At 42.5% G+C, this 25,006-nt stretch overlaps 1 protein-coding gene across 1 annotated transcript in view; it reads right to left on the reverse strand.

Moving 5' to 3' along the window:
- Window positions 1-1,081: 1,081 nt before the first annotated feature.
- Window positions 1,082-25,006, reverse strand: part of LOC124622836 (lachesin-like) — a 689,013-nt gene continuing 665,088 nt past the window's right edge. The window contains exon 6 of the mRNA XM_047148627.1: window positions 1,082-1,628. Within this exon, the coding sequence (XP_047004583.1) occupies window positions 1,492-1,628 (137 nt within the window). The 3' untranslated portion in view covers window positions 1,082-1,491. The remainder of the gene's footprint in view (window positions 1,629-25,006) is intronic.

Below are 25,006 nucleotides of genomic sequence, written 5' to 3' on the forward strand. Positions count from 1 at the left end.
ATATAGTGTCGTAAGAGTGGAACTGTCAAACCACTGTCACATCGCAATTAACATTTTATTTTCAACATATTGACATGGTTTACAATCTTTCTCAAACAGTGACAGTTATGACAGTCCACTAACGACATAATATGGACGTCACATCAATGCAGACGTACTTGAAAATGGCAAAAAGCCGAAATGGTCTGTCGTAAATTAAGATAACTTATTATATGCAGCTGTTTGGTGCATCTACTCTAGTGGTCATGTGACTATTTACGTTATGATAAGAACGGATTAAATCACAACTGAAGGCACATGTTACAAACGGTTTCCGTTGCGTTGTCGGCAACCCTGAAGGCAATGGTAGGTAGAGCTCGAGGTCTTGTATGTGGTGTGAAATCATCCCTTTGTCTACTGGCATGGGTCTTCATTCATAAAAGCAATATCTCATTCTGCATATTTTGTATTTACATCTGATTCTGCAGTTACATGATGTGATTGTGTCATAAAAAGCTATAAAATATGAAAGAACGTAATCGGTCTCTTAATGTCAGGGCAGTATGTCATTTTTCTCCAAATTCTAAAATTACAATTCACTTTTGCACTAACACTTACAGACCACTGTTTCAACTTACTGTGCCATGATTAATACAGACTGTAATGAACTGCGAGAATAAATTTGTCGGTATTATCAAATACGAATGCAAGTAAATAACGCGAAATACGTCTGCCAATAGATAGGGAAGTTAGTGTTGCCTAACAGCCAAAATATTCCGCCACTGACACAATTTTCTAGGGATTTACTTATACAAAGGTCCCAGCAAGGCTGTAATATACATGTCTTTCAATAATGAATAAAAAAAAGGGAGGCAAGTGTATCATCAAGACGTTTCGATTCCGCGACATACCTCAGTCACCATAGCTGTGTTGTTTAGACGTACAAGGTTATCTTGACAAGTTAATTTGACAGGATCGAATCTCTTCCTTCACTTTTTTCTTGTTATCGTACTCACAGACACCTACTCAACAATCAACATTAAGCCATAGTTTCATATGTTTACACAGATTTAAGTTTCGAAACAATCAACACAATTCAGAGTATTTCTGAAAAGGATCAAATAAAGTTTTTATTTCGTAATGCATTTTTGTCAATATGCAAATCTTGTCTGCACTTAAAGGTAGTAACAATTTCTGTTGCAGGTGAATCACTGGTCACTTTAGAATTGCAAGTCAACTGTTTTCCATGTTACAAATGATTGTTATCAGGCTGCTGTGGGACATTTAAGAAATATAGCAAAGAAATGAGATGCTCGTGTTTCAGTCATGTCACACGCGAGAAGCCAAGTAAAGGACATGACAGAGATCTGTCATAGACAGTGAAGTCAGTGTTGGCTAGCTGGCAAAAGTATTCCACCAGCAGTGTCTTTCACAGTAAGTCAGTCTAAGCGCCGAGCATCCACTCCAAGTCACAGGCCGACTCAGCGGGCCGTCGGTGAAGACCTCGACGTCTCAGGAGGCTGTGGCTGACACCCAGGAGCGCCACCAGCAGGAAACGGCGACGCCCAGAAGCGCAGGCGTCGGCTGCCCCCACAGCCGAACAGCCGTTGACGTGGACCCGGCGCCCTGCATCGCTTCTGTGTGCTCACCTGCAACATCAGCAGCGATGGTGAAATGTGACGTGATGTTTAATATTCCTAGAATTTAATCTCAACAATCTTTCCCATTTGAGTCGGTTTTGATCTATAAGATCATCATCAGACATACAGTATGTGATAAAAAGGATCCAGACACCTGGCTTAAAATGATTTACAAGTTCGTGGCGCCCTTCATCGCTAATGCTGGAATTCAGTATGGTGTTGGCCCACCTTGATGACAGCTTCCACTCAATCGGGTGCTGGAAGGTTTCTTGGGGAAGAGCAGCCCATTCTTTTCAGAGTGCTGCACTGAGGAGAGGTATCTATGTCGGTCGGTGAGGCATGGCACGAAGTCGGCATCCCACAACATCCCAAAAGTGTTGTGTAGGATGGAGGTCAGGACTCTGTGCAGGCCAGTCCATTACAGGGATGTTATTGTCGTGTAACCAGTCCGCCACAGCCCGTACACTACGAACAGGCGCTCGATCTTGTTGAAAGATGTAATCACCATCCCCGAATTGCTGTTCAATAGTGGTAAGCAAGAAGGTGCTTAAAAATCAGTGCAGGCCTGTGCTATGATAGTGCTACGCAAAACAAGGGTGTAAACCCCCTCCACGAAAAACATGACCACATAACAGCACTACCTCCGAATTTTGCTGTTGGCACTACACACGCTGGTAGATGACGTTCACCTGGCATTCGCCATACCCACACCCTGCCATCAGATCGCCACATTGTGTACCGTGATTCATCACTCCACACAACGTTTTTCCACTGTTCAGTCGTCCAATGTTCACGCTCCTTACACCAAGCGAGGTGTCTTTTGGCATTTACCGGCCGGCTGATGTGTGGCTTATGAGCAGCCGCTCAACGATGAAATCTAAGTTTTCTCACCTCCCGCCTAACTTGCAGTGGATCCTGATGCAGTCTGGAGTTCCTGCGTGACGGTCTGGATAGATGTCTACCTACTACACATTACGACCCTCAAGCGTCGGCGGTCTCTGTCGATCAACAGACGAGGTCGGCCTTCACGCTTTTATGCTGTACGTGTCACTTCAGGTTTCCACTTCACTATCACGTCGGAAACAGTGGACCTAGGGATGTTTAAGAGCGCGGGAACCTCGAGTACAGACGTATGACACAAGTGACACCCAATCACCTGACCACGTTCGAAGTCGTAAGTTCCACGGAGCGCCGCATTTTGCTGTCTCACGATGTCTAATGACTACTAAGGTCGCTGACATGGAGCAATCGGAAGTAGGCGACAGCATAATGCACCTAATATGAGAACCGTATGTTTTTGGGGTTGTCCGGATACTTTTGATCACATAGTGTACCTGCCTTGCTAGACCAGTGTATAAAATATAAAATAGCATTGTAGCAACCAAGATGGTGTAACATGACAGCCTATTGCAAAGGGAAGAGACACTTTATTCAGTCAAAAACATTAGACCGTGGACGCACAGGCAGCGGCTAAGATCGGGTCATATTGGTGTTGACAGCTGAAATCAGCTTGACAGGATCACGTGGAGGACCAGTTTCACACTATGCTCCACAGATGGGGTTGTCCCTTGACTTCCACAGGCCGCTAAGATGACCGCGTAACCGGAAAAACCCTACCGTTGGGCAGCATAATGATTGTTATGACCGTTTTTCGCGTCTAGTGCAAAATTAAAGCTTACCTCAAAATTAATAAATATTGGAACATACTTGTCACTGAAGAGGCGGTAGGCTCAACTGAAGCGGAAAAGATGGATGATTACGCGTGTGAACACGCGCTTCGATATCCGCATTAGTTCATAAGTTAATATAAGTTAAATTACTGAACTGTAAAAGCGAATATCCACCAATGAATCATGCGATTGCAACAAACAGGGATCTACGGATACATCTCGTAAAACTGTATCGCACTGCGATGATCAATTCATTGAATCATGCGATTGCAACAAACGGGGATCTACGGATACATCTCGTAAAACTGTATCGCACTGCGATGATCAATTCATTGAAATTATTGACATATTGAAATGAGAAGGCGAAGAGTGGATTTGCACAATTTAAAGCATCATTCCTTACTAAATAAATAGAGACGCATTAAAAGTAGCAGCACTACTGTAAACTTTAGATATATAGAAATTATTGATTGCATAATTTAAATTGTTTGTGAATATTTACACATATAAATCCAGAAACGGAGGAAAACCTTAAAAATTATTGTTTATAAATAAACTATGATAGACAAAAGAAAACTGATAACAGCATAATATTTCTCGGAAAACTTCCATGTGACTAATGTATCTTATGTGTATAAACATCGTCAAGGAGTAGTAGAACTGTATGATACACAAACACAAATTACCCGTACTATAGGGTCATCATCACTATACGTTGCTCGCTGTTGATGATCATATACACAACCGCAAAAAAATTAGTACAACTTTTATGGGTTTCCAATTAACTCAAGAGCTAACTTTGCAACATATGGGGTACATCAAATGATTGCTTTTACAGATCAATAGCGCAAGCGGTTCTGAGGTACAAGGTATCGACCCATGCTGCAACATGCATTTTAGTACAAGGCACTCTCTTTGGAATTCTCTCGATCGTAAAAAATGCCAAATAGTGATCTGGGATACATTATGTCACGCCTGCTCGACCCGTTCACGTAGTTCTATAAAAGATGTCGGCTGACTAGTAACGCAAGTCACTTCTGCCCATTACTTCTCTCCACTACGTCGACTGGAGACAAGTTCGGAGATCGTGCTGGGCAGGAAGGTTACTGCGAGTCTCGCAGAGCAGGTTGGGTTTCACTGGAACAACACATCACCTACCCGTTGCAAGAACAGCAAAAGAACAGGTCTAACTACATTCTGCACGTACCGAAGGCTGGATAGTGTCCCCTCCAGAAACAGCAAAGATGAACGAGTATTGTATTTTATCGCACCCCAGACAAGAAGGCCTAGGATGGGGTCAGATAGGACCAGTGTGTCTTGGATGAATGAACTCTACGAGACAGCGCTCAGCAGGTCAACATCGTACGTGCAAAAGACCTTCGCTTGCACGCAGGTAAAACCTGCTTTCATCGCTGAAAACGCGGCGTGCCACTCCAAATGATCCTCTGATGGCACCAATCGGGCCGTGCACGTCGGTGCTGTGGTGTGGGTGGAAGACGGGACCCTTTCCTAATAACCGGTCTGCTACAGTTCGTCTTGACAAATCTGAGCTCTCAAGCCCTCTTATCTGTACTGTGGTAGCTGTACGATCTGCCATTGCTGTCTTTAAAATACGACAATACTACGGGCGTCAGAATGTAAACGTGACCACTGATACCAGCGTCGTTGCACGAGTGACACTGCGGGTCCAACTTGGGTGACAATTCTTCGAAAGGACCGTCCTGCCACTCGGAAAGCCACAATTAGGCCCCTTTCAAACTCAATGGTTTGCCTGTAGGAAACAGGAGTCTGTCTGCACGGTATGGTTCCCTACTTGCTTCACACGTTTGCACCACACCGAGCCTTCTGGCTGTGAGCCTTCCCCACTAAGGGGAAGACAAAAATGGCGTTCGGGTAGCTCTGCCACTACGCTGCCTCTTGAAGAGCGACGCTGCAACCCTTATCAGTACATCCACTATCTTCCAAGTGGCATATATCGTCATCGGATCAAATTCGATGTCGTGTTTCCATGAGTACTAATGTTTTCCGGTAGTATAGATCTAAACCGATGATAAAATTTTTAAAAAATGCTATTAAAGACTCTTTTAAACTCTCCAAAGGGAATGCAAACAGCAAGGTTCTACATCTACACCCACATTTTAGCTACTTCAAACTATATGGCGGAGGGAATATCCTACACCATTTACTTTTCTCCCCTTCCCTATCTCCTTCTCTAATGGAGCGTGGTGACGTATCATGAATATAGTTAGGCCGAATCCTGGGGGCCATTAAAGTGTGTTTCCTATAAACAGATCAGTACGCTTAAATGTACGTTTAAGTAGTTGACATTTGCGTGCTGATTGAGTACTTGATACCAGATACCTCGAAATGGCAGTAGTAAGATGATCCCTCCCTGCAACATTAGCCGACTCTTGTTGGTGTCGGCCACATGGCATACACGCCTATCATCCCTTAGTAGCGACATGACCTTAAACACTACTATTGGAGCAATCTCCTTTTTTCCTTTTTTTTCCTTTTTTAACAACAGTGGTGGAAAAATATGGGTTCAGTTAACCTTGTGCAGTATACCGATCGATTTGTTGAGGTGGTGAAGTGTTTCCTAGAACAGTTGATACAAGTAATTCGATAACCATACTTTACTCACCAAATTATTAATACTGGTTATGAGATATTTGTGAAGTAAAGTGATAACACTTGATAAACCCGATAGACCAAAATAATGTCGTAGGTAAGTAAAACATCTGTAAATAGTTATTAAGTCGTCTTAACAGTGTCTCAAATAAACTTCTTCACCCTGTTGTACCTCATCATGTTGTTCGCCATCCAGAACTCAGAAGTGAAACGTCTTTAAGCCGAAACCAAACACCATATAACATGAAGGTGTACCAAGAACGGCATACCATAATTTGCACGCTAGTTACAGTTGAATAATTAAAGTAGCCTGCTAACAGGTACAAGAATGGAAAGCAATCTGGTCTGGATAAGGCCTGTATTGAAAAAATTATTTTGGGCTTCAAATATAGAACCATTTCTACTCTAGTTAACTAGCTTAAAAGTAATTTACCTTATCGATAGCATTAATACTTGTTCAAAGAGCTGCTGTTTTTCAAAAGTAAGCAAATATCAAGTCAATAGGGGAAAATTTGTATCGAAAATTTTATACCGTGTTGAAATATGTTTGCGACTTAATTTGTTGTTCTAGAAGATAGAGGGAAATTGTATACAGGTCAGAAGAAGTAAAGATCCATTGTTAGTTTGCATTCTACAAAAAAATAGTCATATTCTAAAGAAAGTTAGAAAATGTCCAGAAATATGACATAAATTCAAACTGCAGATAATCAGATGGATACTACACTCCTGGAAATTGAAATAAGAACACCGTGAATTCATTGTCCCAGGAAGGGGAAACTTTATTGACACATTCCTGGGGTCAGATACATCACATGATCACACTGACAGAACCACAGGCACATAGACACAGGCAACAGAGCATGCACAATGTCGGCACTAGTACAGTGTATATCCACCTTTCGCAGCAATGCAGGCTGCTATTCTCCCATGGAGACGATCGTAGAGATGCTGGATGTAGTCCTGTGGAACGGCTTGCCATGCCATTTCCACCTGGCGCCTCAGTTGGACCAGCGTTCGTGCTGGACGTGCAGACCGCGTGAGACGACGCTTCATCCAGTCCCAAACATGCTCAATGGGGGACAGATCCGGAGATCTTGCTGGCCAGGGTAGTTGACTTACACCTTCTAGAGCACGTTGGGTGGCACGGGATACATGCGGACGTGCATTGTCCTGTTGGAACAGCAAGTTCCCTTGCCGGTCTAGGAATGGTAGAACGATGGGTTCGATGACGGTTTGGATGTACCGTGCACTATTCAGTGTCCCCTCGACGATCACCAGTGATGTACGGCCAGTGTAGGAGATCGCTCCCCACACCATGATGCCGGATGTTGGCCCTGTGTGCCTCGGTCGTATGCAGTCCTGATTGTGGCGCTCACCTGCACGGCGCCAAATACGCATACGACCATCATTGGCACCAAGGCAGAAGCGACTCTCATCGCTGAAGACGACACGTCTCCATTCGTCCCTCCATTCACGCCTGTCGCGACACCACTGGAGGCGGGCTGCACGATGTTGGGGCGTGAGCGGAAGACGGCCTAACGGTGTGCGGGACCGTAGCCCAGCTTCATGGAGACGGTTGCGAATGGTCCTCGCCGATACCCCAGGAGCAACAGTGTCCCTAATTTGCTGGGAAGTGGCGGTGCGGTCCCCTACGGCACTGCGTAGGATCCTACGGTCTTGGCGTGCATCCGTGCGTCGCTGCGGTCCGGTCCCAGGTCGACGGGCACGTGCACCTTCCGCCGACCACTGGCGACAACATCGATGTACTGTGGAGACCTCACGCCCCACGTGTTGAGCAATTCGGCGGTACGTCCACCCGGCCTCCCGCATGCCCACTATACGCCCTCGCTCAAAGTCCGTCAACTGCACATACGGTTCACGTCCACGCTGTCGCGGCATGCTACCAGTGTTAAAGACTGCGATGGAGCTCCGTATGCCACGGCAAACTGGCTGACACTGACGGCGGCGGTGCACAAATGCTGCGCAGCTAGCGCCATTCGACGGCCAACACCGCGGTTCCTGGTGTGTCCGCTGTGCCGTGCGTGTGATCATTGCTTGTACAGCCCTCTCGCAGTGTCCGGAGCAAGTATGGTGGGTCTGACACACCGGTGTCAATGTGTTCTTTTTTCCATTTCCAGGAGTGTATTATATGGAATATTGTCAAACAAAAGAAAGAAAGGACAAAATGTACGTCCACAAGATACAATTAAACAAGGAAACGAGGTTTTGACTGATGGCTCACAAGTTGTGAGTATTTTTAGTAATAACTTTCTAAATGTAGCACAAAAGAATAAGATTAAATGGTTAAAATGAAGAAGCAACAGAATACATTATAAGTGTCATTCCACAAAACTATGAACGACTAGGAGTATCACAACGTCCTTAAGTGAAATTAATAGAATTAAAAAAGTTCTCCACAATATAAGCTTTTGTGGTGTTGATAGAATTTCCAATAGAATTCTTAAGATCTATTCAAAGTAATGTCCTTAATTAAATACATAATGTATCACTGGCACGGGGAGTATTTCCAGACAGAGTAAAACATGCCATTGTTAAACTACTTAATAAGAAGAGCGATTAACAAAATTTAAATAATTATCGTTCACTTCTTTTACTGACGTCTTTTTCCTTTATAGACGTCTTTTTCCGAAGTATTTGAGAACGCGCGTAAGACTAGACTGATATGTAACTTGAAACAATTTACTTAGTACTCACATTTTGGATTTCAGTGGCTCGACTGAGAACGCTGTTTATACATCCGCTCACCAAACGTTATTAGCAATACATAATAAAGCATCGGCGGGTTGTACTTTTTGTAATATTTCCAAGGAGTTCAACTAGAAAGATCGTGTTACTCTCTTAAAAAGACTTAAGTTTTAGGAAATTGATGCTTTTGGAAGCAGCTTGTCTAAATCATACATGACAAACAGAATGCAAAAATATTAATTGAAACAGTAGTGGAAGGAGGGCAAATTTTAATGGCTGGCAAGAAATCATGAATGGAGTCCACAAGGTGCAATTTTGTGCCCACTCCCATTTCTTATTTACGTAAATTATCCAACAGACATTTGTCAAGAAGAATTGACACTCTTTTCGACTATAATGGTGTTGTAATGACTTTTCTAGTTTATCATTTAGAATGAATACTCTGATTGCACAAAGCGAATATGAAAATAATGTGACATTAGCCCACAGTCGTCTTGTAGACACCTCTTCAAGGGTTTATGTATTTAACTGCACCGTCACAATATAAATATTTGATGATGAAAGGCGTCATCACAGTCTGGAAAGAAAGTGCTGTCTTTCTTCAAATACTACAAGGAAAAAATACCTTCATTACTCATTATTAAAGATGTCAGAACCTCAGAAAGGATTTCGGTATTCATAAACAAATTTTGTTAGCATTTCGCCAACAACGAGAAATTTCTGAGAAGTGCTAAAGCAGGCTTTTAAATCTAGCCTAAATTCATTTAATCTGGACAGCTCCTTGTACTCCATAGATTAATTTTTATTTAAGACGAGGGTGGCAGCTACAGCTCAAACTATCGGTTTTCCATTATCTATGTTTTTTTTCGTGCCAGTTTAACCTCTTAAAACCGCTCAAAATAATCAGTTTGAGAAATAACCGACTTCAGGTGTTTTATTTCTGTTATTTCCTATAGTAAACGTAGAAATTGAACAAAGATCGAAAAATTTTTATTCTCTCAGTTTCAAGATAATTATAATCAAAATATTAAATTAAATATAAGAATAAAAGAAAACGCAGTCCGTCCACAGTTTTCTCGAAAAATGATAAGTGGTGGAATGTACCCAAAAATTTCCAGAATTCTCCTACTGATTCCAATTTCCTGAAATTCTGCTCAAAAATAATATAGTAGTCCGGAATCATACCACTATTTGAGCGTTACGAATAGTTAGTGCGAAAGGGTGAAAATGATGAAGATGGTCTATTCGTCGTGTTAACGTCGTGTAACTCGGTTACTAGCAAAAAATAAGAAAAACACCTGTTGTTACTAAGACCAAACAGGTGCCGAAAAGTACCGGTTATTCAGAACTGAAATACCAGCACTGGGTTCAACCAGTCGGTTTTCCCATCCGTAATTTAGAATTTGTCAGCCTTTGTTAAAGAAAACTAGTTTCCAAGTGTTTGTATATGAGTAGGAATGGAAAAAAGATATGTTTGTTAATGTTAAAACTAATCATGAATACACTTCCTCTCAACTTACTCATTCCACGCCATTTCGACAAAAAAAAACCCTCATTCAGATGATCTACGGAGCCTATAACTAATTAAATTTCCACAAGCTAAGGCCGGCCGGTGTGGCCGTGCGGTTAAAGGCGCTTCAGTCTGGAACCGCGTGACCGCTACGGTCGCAGGTTCGAATCCTGCCTCGGGCATGGATGTGTGTGATGTCCTTAGGTTAGTTAGGTTTAAGTAGTTCTAAGTTCTAGGGGACTTATGACCACAGATGTTGAGTCCCATAGTGCTCAGAGCCATTTGAACCATTTTTTTTCCACAAGCTAAGTTATCTTAGATTTCTCAGAAGAAGGAATTGTGTGATTTCCAGTGATTATACTTCGTAATAGCTCGCCGAGATCCGTGTTGCAAATCTTCCTCCTCATTACGTTAAGATTTAAAAAATCGGTATTACAAATTTTACTGAATCACAGTCATTTTATAGTGAGACAAAGTTACTGGCAACTAGTGTAATAACAATGTATTTCTTTAAATTTTTAAAGTACAATACATTGATGTGTTCTTTAGAAAGTGTAATTATCTTCTGTCCTATGTTTTCTAAGTAGCGTGGACGTATGACGTTCTACAAATACGAATTTGTTTTGCGTTTTCGGTGGATTTCTTTTATGAGTATTAGTTTTCTTTAGATTATTCTTAAATATTTATTGAAATGAAAATGATACTGCTAATGTGTGATAGAAAGAAATATATCTGATTACAGTTGTGTTCAATGATTTTCAAAAAATGTATATTAGCACTTATCATAGGTATATCAAGTCGCAATCATAAATTACTCAAGAGTAAACATTAAGAATCACCTTGCAATTGGCGGACGTAAATGCCTAAAATAGAAGTGTTCTCTAATACAGCGATCGGGAAAACCTGTTGTGAGGATAACAAAAGTTCTATGATTTCAAGTTTTCTCTCGATTTTGTTGTAGGAGAAAGAAGATTTCAGTTTAAAATGTCGTCGAAATGGTGGCAATGAAGGGTAGGAGACGCACAAAATAGCAACGAAGAGCTGGAACTAGGAGATGACCTTGTTGCAATGAACAGTAATAGAGTTGGCTTGAAGTAAGAAAGGAAAGCAAGAACATATAAATTCAGATTTCTGGACTGGGCTTCGAACAATGCCCCTGTCGATAGTGACCTTTTTGTGTAAACCACTACACCAGTTTGTTTGGTGGTTGCTTCGTTTAGAGAGACTGAATCGACAGTACAGGAGAGGAAGAAATACCTAAAGCTTTCACTTTTCTTACTACATGAACGTTTCAAGATATAGAAAAGTGGTTTACGGTAGAAGATAACGCAGAGAGGTATGTAATTTTAACGGCGTTCAAAATCTCTTAAAAACTAGTGCAATAATACAGCGTTTGGTAATGTTCATAGACTGAGACGGCAGTACAGGACTACAAGAACTATCTAAAGCTCGCACCTCGTTTATTGCGTGAGCAGTGCAATATATCGAAAAGAGGTTTATAGTAAATGATAATGTAGGGAAGTACGTAATTCCGTTAATTCTTGCGTCGACCGGCATTCAAAATCTCTTGAAGAAACGAGTGCAATAATACGATGTTCGACAATGTTCGCGTTGAAACGTTTCTGAAAGAAAGAGGCTCTAAAGCTGAAAGTCAAGACTAGCGAAATTTCGTATTGCTGTGCAAATGCAAACAACTGGTTTTTTCATGTATGGCAGCTTCGTGAGAAGCTGTGAAAAGATACGCCTATGCTACAAAGATAAAAAGAATTTTCTCTAAGCTTGTTTTATACAAAAGAGTATAGTTATATAGCAGAGTCAACTATGACTGTCGTAAATAGAACTATATGCTACCATCTTGAGATCCGAATGGGATTAGAAATCTATTTAACATATTTTGTTACGTACTCACATTTAAATGCGCTGCTTCTAAGGACTTTGCCATGAACTACATCCTATTTTCGTATCCCAAAATTGATCGAGTATCATCGGAAATTTTGAGGACTGTGCGGAGTATGGGTTACCTCCTCCGTCAATCTGCTTTTCGTCTTTTGTTTACTACAGGCATTCACCTTCATAAATTGTTAATTTTCTTAGGACTATATGGAAGAATATGTAGGTTTTGTTTGTATATTTTCATTTTTGTTCACTGCTTATGACTGAATTTGAGTCTTAGTGTGAAATGATCAATCGAAAAATCTACTTCTGATTCTGATTGTTCAAAGATACAGGCATTCACCTTCATAAATTGTTAATTTTCTTAGGACTATATGGAAGAATATGTAGGTTTTGTTTGTATATTTTCATTTTTGTTCACTGCTTATGACTAAATTTGAGTCTTAGTGTCAAATGATCAATCGAAAAATCTACTTCTGATTCTGATTCTGATTGTTCAAAGATTTGTTAAGCATCAGGCTCAGCAGGTTCAACTTTCACAGCTGTATACAAGTATTTATGTATTCTATTTTTCTTCTAAATTTCCACCAATAACACCTCCTGCGGAAATATATGACACTTTTCTTAATAACCATCCTGAATTGATGAAGAATCGTGGCCCGTTAAGTCATTTGAGAATTGGGCCAAGCGGGCTTCATCCTCCTTGCTGATCCTTTTAAAGGAACCTCTACAGAGAAAAGTAAGTGACTGAGATTATTGGATTAACGTTTACACGGTTTCCTTAAAACAAATAAGAAAAGTGTGTGGTAACTTCCAGTGAAACTGTTCTCGAGGCATCATTTGCAGTGCGATATACAGTATTACAAATATTCTTCAGGTTCATGCTGCAATTGACATCTTATTAACACGTTATATTTTCATCAGGACAGGACTCGTTTCGGCAATTGTTGGCATTTTCAAGTGATCCTGCAATGTCTGTACAATTTTTCTAATATTATACAATAAAAATATATTGTTTTATCCGTATGTTGGTTGGTGTTTGTTCTAGAACTTACGCTACAATTTACTATTATGCTGTAACTATATATGGCGTATTTATGTATAAATGGATGTCCATGTTTCAGTCTATTATGAAACAAATGTATATGACGTACAAATATGTTCGATGGAGATGAATTGTGCTAAGCGTTCTTCTTCGTGGATGAACATGCCGTCGTCCCTTATGAAATACCTTACAGCAGGGTAGAATGATATCAAAGTAACATTTAATGCGCGTCACGTAGCAGTCCATCAAGATTTGATGAAGTGAATAACAGCTTCACACAGAAGCCGTTTGCTGTCAGTCAGATCAGAGCCTGGCCGTTGATCACATAGAGGGAAAAGTCGTGCGATGAAACTGACATGACAGCTGCGTGGCCTTAACGATAGAGGCAGAGGTTCTCTTTGTCATGCCAAACAAGTTGCTGAACGACATACAAGCGTGTTACCAAGCTCGTGCCACTGCATCGTCCGGAGGCGATTACTGACAGAAAAGCGTTTCAGAGAGACCTTATTGTCATCAAACATGCGAGGTTGCAGTAACGTCACATATATTCGCACTAGGTCCTGGGGTGCAGTGCAGGCAAAGCCAGTTGCCGTAAAGAACAAGGAGAGGTAGCAGAGGACTGATGTGACGTCAAGACAGAACTGCGGAGCTACACTCCGTTCACTTCTCTCTCCAGCAATCACACGCCTTTATTTACAGAGGTGTGGCAGAACACAACAAACATTTCTCTGTACAGCTTCGACTAGAACGCCTCGGAACATTGTTTACACTAGTCCTGCGCCGGTCGGGGTGGCCGAGCGGTTACAGGCAATACAATCTGGAACCGCGTGACCACTACGGTCGCAGGTTCGAATCCTGCCTCGGGCACGGATGTGTGTGATGTCCTTAGGTTATTTGGGTTTAAGAAGTTATAAGTTCTCGAGGACTGATGACCTTAGAAGTTAAGTCGCATAGTGCTCTGAGCCATTTGAACTCGTCCTGCATCTACATCAGAGACAAAGTAGTACCATAGTCAGGGAATTAGAGCAGGTAAGCAGATGCAGAAATTCTTCGCCGCAGCTCAAGGCAAGGTCGTTAGTGTATGAGGTTTGCCAGTGCCTTCCTCCGACCAGCTATGAAGCGTCAAGTGAACGTCTCTGTCGTCTGAATGACTATGATGAGTACTTGGCTTTGTGCTATCGTAGATCAAGAGAAGGGAGAGCGGGAAACCCGGTGCCTGTTTCTCTCGAATAGCACTAAAGGAGCTGCCGAGCTGAAAAGTCCCCATCCGATGGACAGACAATCATCAACAGTGATACATGATTCCACTTCATGAGACACTGCGGGGAGGTTTGCAGATTAATCCAGGATGTTGACACATGAATTTTATGCCACCACCCCTGTTCCGCTTGCCTGCGAAACGCGGTTAAAATTTTCCACGACCCGGAATCGAACTGGCGTATCTCCGAGTCGGGTGCCAGCGCGCAGGCTTGCGTTAATGACCTAGGCTACGGATTCCGACCTACATCTACCCAGATACTTTGCAAACAATCGTGAACTGCACGGCAGAGGGCACGTAGCTCACGTTCTTATCTTCCCGTTAAATCGCCTAAGGAGGGCGGGAAAAATAACTCTTCGAATACCTCTCTGCCTGCTATAAATAAGTTAGGTCCACAGGATGCTTCTATCCTTGTACACGAGAACAGAAGCGTGGTAAAAAAAACCCTTACGCAAAAATCAGTGCAAAGAATTGTCAGCAGGCATGCGGGCTCTCGTGCCCAATCTATGCCTTACAGCTCAATGGAGACGATAATTTATGGGTTATAGCACTAATCAGTGAGATCATCAGCACCCTTGTTTTGAATTAAATAAAGCGAGGCGAAAATCTAGTAAAAACTTACAATTAAATCAATATAATGAAATGAATACCCTTAGCCGCATACAGGCGTTGACATATGTCAACGAGGACAGTTGAAAGTGTTTGCCCCGACCGGCACTCGAACCCGGGATCTCCACTTACATGGCAGACGCTCTATCCATCTGAGCCACCGAGAACACAGAAGATAGTGCGACTGCAGGGACTTATCTCTGGCATGCCTCCCAACTTATTGCCCCGCACTATATTCGTAGTGCCGTTGCACATTACACTCATTACTCGCGGCTTTACCGATTTCCCGTAAGAGTTCAGGCAATGTGTGTGCATCTGCACAGAAGATGGTCAAATGGCCAGTGAGCCTTAACTATGTATATGAAGATGGTGTCCGTTCTCTCGGACATGTCCGAGAGAACACACACCATCTTCATATATCTAAAAAAAACTAACAATAAATTGGAAAACTCAAATTGTAGACACACACAAGAATTGAAATTACAACCTTGAAACCTTTGAAATTCTTTAAATCCATCTGCTATACACCCAGTTATTTCCTCGGCAGTTTTTGCTGCATTCATTTTATGATAGGAGGCACAAAAAGAAAACGAAAGATGGCTGAGGGTAAAATAAGATCTAAATAACAGAGGTACTACGCGCACTGTGAGAAATAAAGTGACAGGAGACGTTTGTTTGCAAATTTCAGTAGAGTATCACAGGAAAATTATAATTTTCTTCACGCAAAATTTAGAACTTGGCTCGCTAGGCAAAGTAATGTAATGCTTAATGCAATTCTACATCGATAAGGCTGGTAATTACGTTAGCTGGCAATTGACGATTATATACCTATTGAGCTGTTAATTTCGTATTTCAAAACAAAGCACTCCAGGAAGTGGGGGTTAATAAGAGATTCAAATGGTTCAAATGGCTCTGAACACTATCGGACTCAACTGCTGAGGTCATAAGTCCCCTAGAACTTAGAACTACTTAAACCTAACTAACCTAAGGACATCACACACATCCATGCCCGAGGCAGGATTCGAACCTGCGACCGTAGCGGTCGCGCGATTCCGGAATGTAGCGCCTAGAACCGCTTGGCTACTCCGGCCGGCTTAATAAGAGGTGTTATTAGCGGTTATGTAAAGCTTAGTTAGCTTTCATTACGTTGTTTGTGGGTTCCTTTATTAAAAATGTTCACACAACTTCATAAGCTGGGCATGTCATTTTGATTTTTGTAAGCTATCTCTGTGCGCCTCAGATGGAGAGCAAGTTATGTACTTTTAAACATTCTTTGGTCTTTCTGTGGCAGAGTCTGATACATTCTTAGTTGAGGAATAGCAAGTGATCTACGTATTCAGTAGTACCGTGTTAACTTCTGATTGTATCTGTTAGATGAAGAGAGATTTATTGTAAAGGGCAGCAAGGATGAATATGATGTACATATTGGAAGGTGACAATAATACAAATTTTGATTTATGTTACTAGTTTTGGAGAGAAAAACTTGGAGCGAGTTCGTCGGAATGATTATTGTCGGCTAGTTAACTTGCTCAGAGCTGAGAGGAAGATCATCCCGCTTCCCTAAGTCATGCATTAAGATATCAACTGATTAAGCCGTTTGGTTTTTGTAGGCATTCTATGCCAACACTGTACCATTCTCATATCATTGTTCACTTTGTTAATCATAGTATTGCTCAGACCAATGTTACGCGTGAAGATCGCGCAAATTTTCTCTGTCTTTTAGAATATAGAATTCATTCTCGTGTCGTTGACTTGGAATATATTTCATAGCAACAATTTCTCTCCACATCCTCCTGTTTAAAGCAGTTTTATGATTACGCATTACCATGTTGCACCGTATGTTATGCAACAGGTTGAGCACTGGTTGGAAATTTTATTTAAAAACAGAAATCTAGCTTAGCCGTTGCCTCTTGCTGTTTGTTGTTGCGCTTTCGAGAAATCTGCAACGATGATGTCAAGACCCGAAGTAAGTGGAAATTTTCATTATGGCCAGGTAATTGTTCTACTTCATTTGCGCATTTAATATAAATAAAAGTTTTATTTTGACCAGCTGCAGTTCATATTACGTTCTGTTCAGTCAAAGGTTAGCATACGAGTCTAAGTTGGATAACAGCTTGTGGGTACATAGTTCAGTAATACCTAGATTGTGTATACAGTGTAAAGTTGGGCTGAATCCCATACTGAAACACGTAATTACAACGTCACTCAGAGAATATAGTATAACATCCACAGAATCAACAAATTGGCAATGTCATATGCCCAAGAATCCACTGTCATGGAGGTTGTATCATCTAAATTTGTAATTTTTTTTCTGTCTTCAGTTACCTTCATTTCAGTTTTAAGTAGTCTGCTGAGAAGTTGCAACTGTGCCATCCTTTTCAATGGCTCACATGTCGGCCTCCTCAATTGTTGTGGTACTAAGTATCCAAAGCATGAATGTTCGTCCATAGAGTTCACACGCACTTTTCAGAAATTTATGGCCAACTTAATCTCTGTTTTACAATTTCGAGACTCATATTGTTCTTTACAGTAACATGACCGGAGGCTTGTTATTTCATTTTTAGTTCCCGCGAAGTCAAACACGTACTAGGTGATCAGGGCCTCACGTCTCAAATTTTTCTCAAATAATCTCTAGCACTTTGTAGACCAAGCCCGAGCATAGCTCTGGCCACAACTTTATGTTACAAAGACCGCGTGCGAGTATAGGTAGCGCTGCCATTTTGTCGACGTACGAGCGAAAACTGGACGTATTGCACATGACAAAAATGTGCGGACGTCTGGCTATTTGTCCCGTGACTGGTGTTGTCGTCTATGGCAATCTCTAGAATTAATCCGAAAGAAACTTCAGCGAACGTAACAGGTGTTGGCGGCAATGGCTGAGAAAAATTTGATCTAATTGACATAATTTCATATGGGTACGCGTTAGGTTCTGCAGAGTTCCGCAATTTTATTTCAAATTCGTCATGTCTGTTGAGTGAGCAACAAATTTTGGTAGCTCAAGTAGGAAGAAACTGACCAGTAACTCACATTGCACCTTTTTTGGAAGGATATTATATTTTCATCATTATTTTAAAATTTATACTCTATCAAAAAACTGAAGGAAATATGAAAAATAAATAACGAAGCTTGGTATTTTTAATATATGAAAAATAAATAGTCAAGCTTGGTATTTTTAGTATGTATTATTCCTGATGATACACCAATTATACATGTGCCAGTAAGGCTTTAAGTAATGACATAAATCTCCGGTTCCCTAAGCACAATATTCTTCTAAGCGACTGGCCTTCAAAGTGCTGACAGTGTCTGCAACTGAGGAATGTAATCTGGTCAAAAGTTTCCAGACACTTATTACCATTAATAAGTAGTGTCTGGAAACTTTTGACCAGATTACATTCCTCAGATGCAGACGTAAAGCTTCCACAGGGATCGTGAGGACAATGTTAGATTTAAGGTGCGCACAGTCGATGACATTTCAACGCTGAGCATGCTCTTACATATCTCAGAGCGCAAGCATGTATGAGTAATTTGTTCGAAATTGAAGACGTCATAGTGATTTGGTTTCCGGGTTTGGTAGGAACCTACTGCGCTGCATTGCACACGACAGGAAGCTGGTGCACTTGTTTGTTCGGTTGTGTAGTGTGTTGTGGTTACGCCTTAAGGCGATTTATGAACAAAGATGCCTGTTCAAGCTAAAAAAATTTCACTGAAGCTGATAGATGATTACAGAGATAGAGAAAACACACGGAACACTGCCAGGGCTTTGTAGATCAGTCGCTTAGAAGAATGTTGTGCTTAGGAAACCGAAGATTTATGCCGTTACTTAATGCCTTACTACACTAACAATGAAGGGTTTGAATTTTTTTGGAGGAATGGTAGACCAAAGCTCCCCAAGAGCCGAAACCAGAGATAGTAGTGACGTTGGACTCGGGTACCTGTATCGATGTCGACCTTATAACTCATCCCAAAGGCGTTCAGTGGGACTCACACCGGGTCTCGGTACAGGCTAGTCCATTTCAAGAATGTTATTGTCTGCAAACCAGTGTCTCATAGGTGCTGCTCTTGGACAGTGCCCAATGTCATGCTGATACAAACAATCTTAATCACCAAACTGTTCGTCTACCGTGCGCAGTACATAACGCTGTAAAAGAGGTTATATCCATCGGTTTAAGCGTTTTCCATGCTGCGCTGTTGACACTATACGCTGATGAGCCAAAACATTATGTCCATTTGATTAATAGCTTATTTGTCTGTCTTTGTAACGAATCACTAACTCTGCGTATCAGGCATTCGATAGTTTGTTGGTAGGTGTGTGGAGGTATGTGGCATTAGATGTCTGCGCGCTGATCATGTAATTCGAGTAAATAACGGGCCGCTGATGGGCGTACGCGGTGATGGCGCCCGACAGCAACCCAGGTAGTTCGATAGGATTCACATCAGGCGAATTTATTTACCGAGGTATCAACAGTGAGTTCACTATAATTCTGCTCAAACCACTGGAGTACGTTTCTGGCTTAGAGGCACGGACAGTCATACTGCTGAAAGATGACGTAGTGGTCGTGGAAGATATCAAGCAGGAAGGGATGCAGGTGATTCGCAGCTGCCAGTATGTCTTCGATTACTACCACAGGTCCTATGCAAGCGCAGTAGAATGTCTCCATTAGCATAATATTGCTCCCATCAGCAGGCGACCGTAGCGCGCTGCACGTTTCGAGCCGCCGTTCACCTTGATGACGGCGTTTGTGAAGACGACCATCGACCTAGTGTAGAAAAACTGTGACTCACCCGAAGACTCGACACGTTTCCGTTGACCGATGGTCAAAACCCTTTGATCCCGTGCCCACTGCAATCGTAACTGACGATCTCCTTTGGTTAACATGTGGTCTGCGGCGGAGCTTCATGTTCAACAATGTAGGATGCACCAGCATTGTACTCTTTCGGCAGATATGACACAGATCACCATGAATCCTGTTTTACCGAGAAGACAAGACCCCTAACCCCAGGTTCTGTGAAAAGTCGTGGACGTCCGACAATTTAGCACCTAACGGTAGTTTCACTATTCTTCTACCTCACCACAATAGCACGTGAACATCCGACCAGCTTCTCTGTTTTTGAGATACACGTTCACAGACTATGCGTAATAATAATATGCCCTTTGTCAAACTCACTTGCTGTTGTTGTTGTGGTCTTCAGTCGTCTCCATACTACTCTATCCTGTGCAAGCTCCTTCATCTCCCAGTACCTACTGCAACTTACATCCTTCTGAATCTGCTTAGTGTATTCATCTCTTAGTCTCCCTCTATGATTTTTACCCTCCACGCTACCCTCCAATACTAAGTCGGTGATCCCTTGATGCCTCAGAACATGTCCTACCAACCGATCCCTTCTTCTAGTCAAGCTGTGCCACAAACTCCTCTTCTCCCCAATTCTATTCAATACCTCCTCATTAGTTGTGTGATCTACCCATTTAATTTTCAGTGTTCTTCTGTAGCACCACATTTCGAAAGCTTGCATTCCCTTCTTTTCCAAGCTATCGTCCACGTTTCACTTCCATACATGGCTACACTCCATACAAATACTTTTAGAAACGACATCTTGACACTTAAATCTATACTCGATGTTAACAAATTTCTCTTCTTCAGAAACGCTTTCCTTGCCATTTTCAGTCAACAATTTATATCCTCTCTACTTCGACATCATCAGTTATTTTGCTCCCCAAATAGCAAAACTCCTTTACTACTTTAAGTGTCTCTTTTCTTAATCTAATTCCCTCAGCATCACCAGACTTAATTCGACTAAATTCCATTATCCTTGTTTTGCTTTTGTTGATGTTCATCTTACATCTGCCTTTCAAGATACTGTCCATTCCGTTCAACTACTCTTCCACGTCCTTTGCTGTCTCTGACAGAATTACAATGTCATCGGCGAACCTCAAAGTTTTTATTTATTCTCCATGAATTTTAATACCTGCTCCAAATTTTTCTTTTTTTACTTTACTACTTGCTCAATACACAGATTGAATAACATCGGGGAGAGGCTACAACCCTGTCTCACTCCCTTCCCAACCACTGCTTCCCTTTCACGCCCCTGGACTCTTATAACTGACATCTGGTTTCTGTACAAATTGTAAATAGCCTTTCGCTCCCTTTATTTTACCCCTGCCACCTTCAGAATTTGAAAGAGAGTGTTCCAGTTAACATTGTCAAAAGCTTTCGCTAAGTCTACAAATGCTAGAAACGTAGGTTTGCCTTTCCTTAATCTATTTTCTAAGATAAGTCATAGAGTCAGTATTCCCTCATGTGTTCCAACATTTCTATGGAATCCAAACTGGTCTTCCCCGAGGTCGGCTTCTACCAGTTTTTCCATTCGTCTGTCAGGAATTCGTGTTAGTGTTTTGCAGCCGTGACTTATTAAACTCATCTTATCTCAATGGATTTCCCCATTTGCAGCCCATATCATCGTTGGGGTGATAACCCATTCGTGTCTGCTCCGCTTACACACTTTCGTTACCGCGTTACATGCCGGCAACAGCACCAGGCGGAATCCAGCGTTGCGATGGGCAGCAGTCATAATGTTTTATCCGATCAGTGTACGTGATGGTAGGCAACGTTCTCCAGGAATTCGCCAAACCCAAACCTTTCCATCGTATTGTCACAGGATATAGTGGTACTCATCCTTCCACAACACTCGTGACAGCCTTAGAACGGTTGAAGTCCACACTAGCCGTCGCTGAGCTCTCCTGATCCATACGCTCTGCTGTTACTGCTTCTATACTGCCAACACAATACTGTAGTGTCGCGGAATAGTAAAGAGTTGGAAACGTGGAATATTGTCAAAGTTTCGTTGCCTATGCTGAGAGACAGAGGCAGTAGGTTAACCAAGAGGTAAGAGGATTGCGCATGTATGGAAATGTGTCGTCACGCAGGGGCAATGGCCTTGTTACACACAAAAAAGCGAGAGAGAATTGCTTAGCACGCGGGTTTGTGTTAGACAGAGACTTTCGTAGAGTGCAAGACAGAGGTATAGCGTCAGCTGTACTGCATTTCACAACTTCGCGTAAGTCTGCCGTAACAACACGTAACTCTGTCGCAAGAACACCTAAGGGGCGAGTACGACAGATGAATCAGCAGTATAAGTGGAACGAATGCGTTCATTACAAACGAGCATGACGTCAGGACGTCGCTCGTGCTTCCTTTAACCTTTGATAGCAACAAAGCACTCACACTCGCAGTTAGACTTGCAGTAAGATGTGTACTGGGTCGCTGCGTAGGGCTCAGCCCGATGATCGACATGTTAATCTTTATTAAGGAGATGTTGCAGTAAGGGCGGCCCCTCCAGCAGCAGACGTGAGGGGACAGTACCAGCTCTGGTCCTCTCTGCTGCCGCTACCAATCATCAACCCAGAATTAGCAGACATCGCGGCAGACTCGCTCGCCGCCAATGCTGACCACATCAGTGAGCCGTCGTCGAGATCGTGCGGGGCCTAGGCCCTGTGCATCCGCCGTCACAACCGGGTGAGCCGACGACGCTGGGGGACTGTGGCCCGTTCCGCCCGTCCACCGCGGACGAGCCACCAGGAGGAGCAGGGAAGAAGACGGGGTGTGGTAGAGTACACTCCACACTAAGCGAACGCCTCTCGTGCCGACAGCGCCGGGACTCCAACCCGGAGCCTCGGGGAAGGTTGTTGATATCACCAAGCCACATTGTACTCGCCAGGAATAAAGGTGTTATGAATTAATAATGTTTCTTTGGCGTTTCTGACGCGTCCACAGTCATTTCCTATCATCCTGACAACTGGAGAGGTCACCGCTCGGCCTCCAGTCCACTGTAGGCGACCGGGACAACCGGGGCGCCTACATACTCCCCTCCTCCTTTTATAGCGGACATCTAGTGGTCAATTCTGCATTAATAAGGGGTATCTGGATCCTTTTGCACATATAGTGTGTTTTCAGTTAATACTGGTTCTCATAAATTTGTGAGCAGTCTTTAGGGGATAATCGGCGTCTAACTACGACTACCAACTCAGCTTCTTCAATATTTTCGTGACAATCTACCATGAGTCAAACAAGCCTGTGATCGACACGTACGATCATAGATTAGATATATTTAAACAGTACGTATCATACTAGATAATGGAGTGCGTCGAAAATCTCTGTATACTATATTGTATCATCTTTGTTTCGTCTTGTAATGGGAAATCAACTTTTACTCGTTAGTATGTACAGTGCCTCCACAGGCAAAGATTAACAGTATTGGTTTATTTTAATACTGACTATGTAGTGTGTTTTATTATGGATGTATGAATACATCCTGTTGAATCATTCCGTTATACTTATACGTCATTTGACGTCACAGTTTTAATATAGCCTTGGAGGTTGCTACGGTTAACAGTGAGTGAGTACCCAACACTATACTATGACTTTTTCTATGAACATTTACATCACACAGCGTTGTAGTGATAGTTAAGTAGCAACGTAATTAACCTCATCCACAAAGCAAAATTGTATGAGGAATAAGATAACTACACTACTGGCCATTAAAATTGCTACACCACGAACTGACAGGAGGAAAGTTTCCAACCGTTTCTCATAAACGAACAGCAGTTGACCGGTGTTTCCTGGTGAAACGTTGTTGTGATGCCTCGTGTAAGGACCAGAAATGCGTACCATCACGTTTCTGACTTTGATAAAGGTCGGATTGTAGCCTATCGCGATTGCGGTTAGCCGTATCGCGACATTGCTGCTCGCGTTGGTCGAGATCCAATGACTGTTAGCTGAATACGAGATCGGTGGGTTCAGGAGGGTAATACGGAACGCCGTGCTGGATCCCAACGGCCTCGTATCTCTAGCAGTCGAGATGACAGGCATCTTATCCGCATGGCTGTAACGAATCGTGCAGCCACGTCTCGATCCCTGAGTCAACAGATGGGGACGTTTGCAAGACAAGAACAATCTGCACGAACAGTTCGACGACGTTTGCAGTAGCATGGACTATCAGCTCGGAGACGATGGCTGCGGTTACCCTTGACGCTGCATCACAGACAGGAGCGCCCGCGATGGTTTACTCAACGACGAACCTGGGTGCACGAATGGCAAAACGTCATTTTTTCGGATGAATCCAGGCTCTGTTTACAGCATCATGATGGTCGCATCTGTGTTTGGCAACATCGCGGTGAACGCACATGGGAAGCGTGTATTCGTCTTCGCCATACTGGCGTATCACCCAGAGTGATGGTATGGGGTGCCATTGGTTACACGTCGCGGTCACCTCTCGTTCGTATTCACGGAACTTTGAACAGTGGACGTTACATTTCAGATGTGTACGACCCGTGGCTCTACCCTCCATGCGATCCCTGTGAAACCCTACATCTCAGCACGATAATGCACGACCGCATGTTGCAGGTCCTTTACGTCCCTTTCTGGATACAGAAAATGTTCGACTGCTGCCTTAGCCAGCACATTCTCCAGATCTCTCACCAATTGAAAACGTCTGGTCAATGGTGGGCGAGCAACCGGCTCGCCACAATACGGCAGTCACTACTCTTGATGAACTGTGGTATCGTGTTGTAGGTGCATGGGCAGCTGTACCTGTACACGCCATCCAAGCTGTGTTTGACTCAATGCCCAGGCGTATCAAGGCCGTTATTACGGCCAGAGGTGGTCGTCTGAGTACTGATTTCTCAGGATCTATGCACCCAAATTTCGTGAAAATGTAATCACATGTCAGTTGTAGTATAATATATTTGTCCAATGAACACCTGTTTATCAGCTGCATTTCTTCTTGATGTAGCAGTTTTAATCGCCAGTTGTGTATGTCATTTGACGTCACAGTTTTAATATTGCCTTGTAAGTTGTTACAGTTAACAGTGAGTGAGTATCCACCACTACACTGACTATTTCTATGAAGATTTACATCACACAGCGTTGTAGTGATAGTTAAGTAGCAACGTAATTAACCTGCTCCGCAAAGTAACATTGTATTAGGAATAAGATAACTATTCTTTACAATCTACATTAGCTAGAGAACAACTTTTTTTTACAGTTTACCCTCACACGTATCTTGCAGGTA

Source organism: Schistocerca americana, chromosome 7, assembly GCF_021461395.2.
Source record: "Schistocerca americana isolate TAMUIC-IGC-003095 chromosome 7, iqSchAmer2.1, whole genome shotgun sequence".
In the NCBI taxonomy this organism is placed as follows: domain Eukaryota; kingdom Metazoa; phylum Arthropoda; class Insecta; order Orthoptera; family Acrididae; genus Schistocerca; species Schistocerca americana.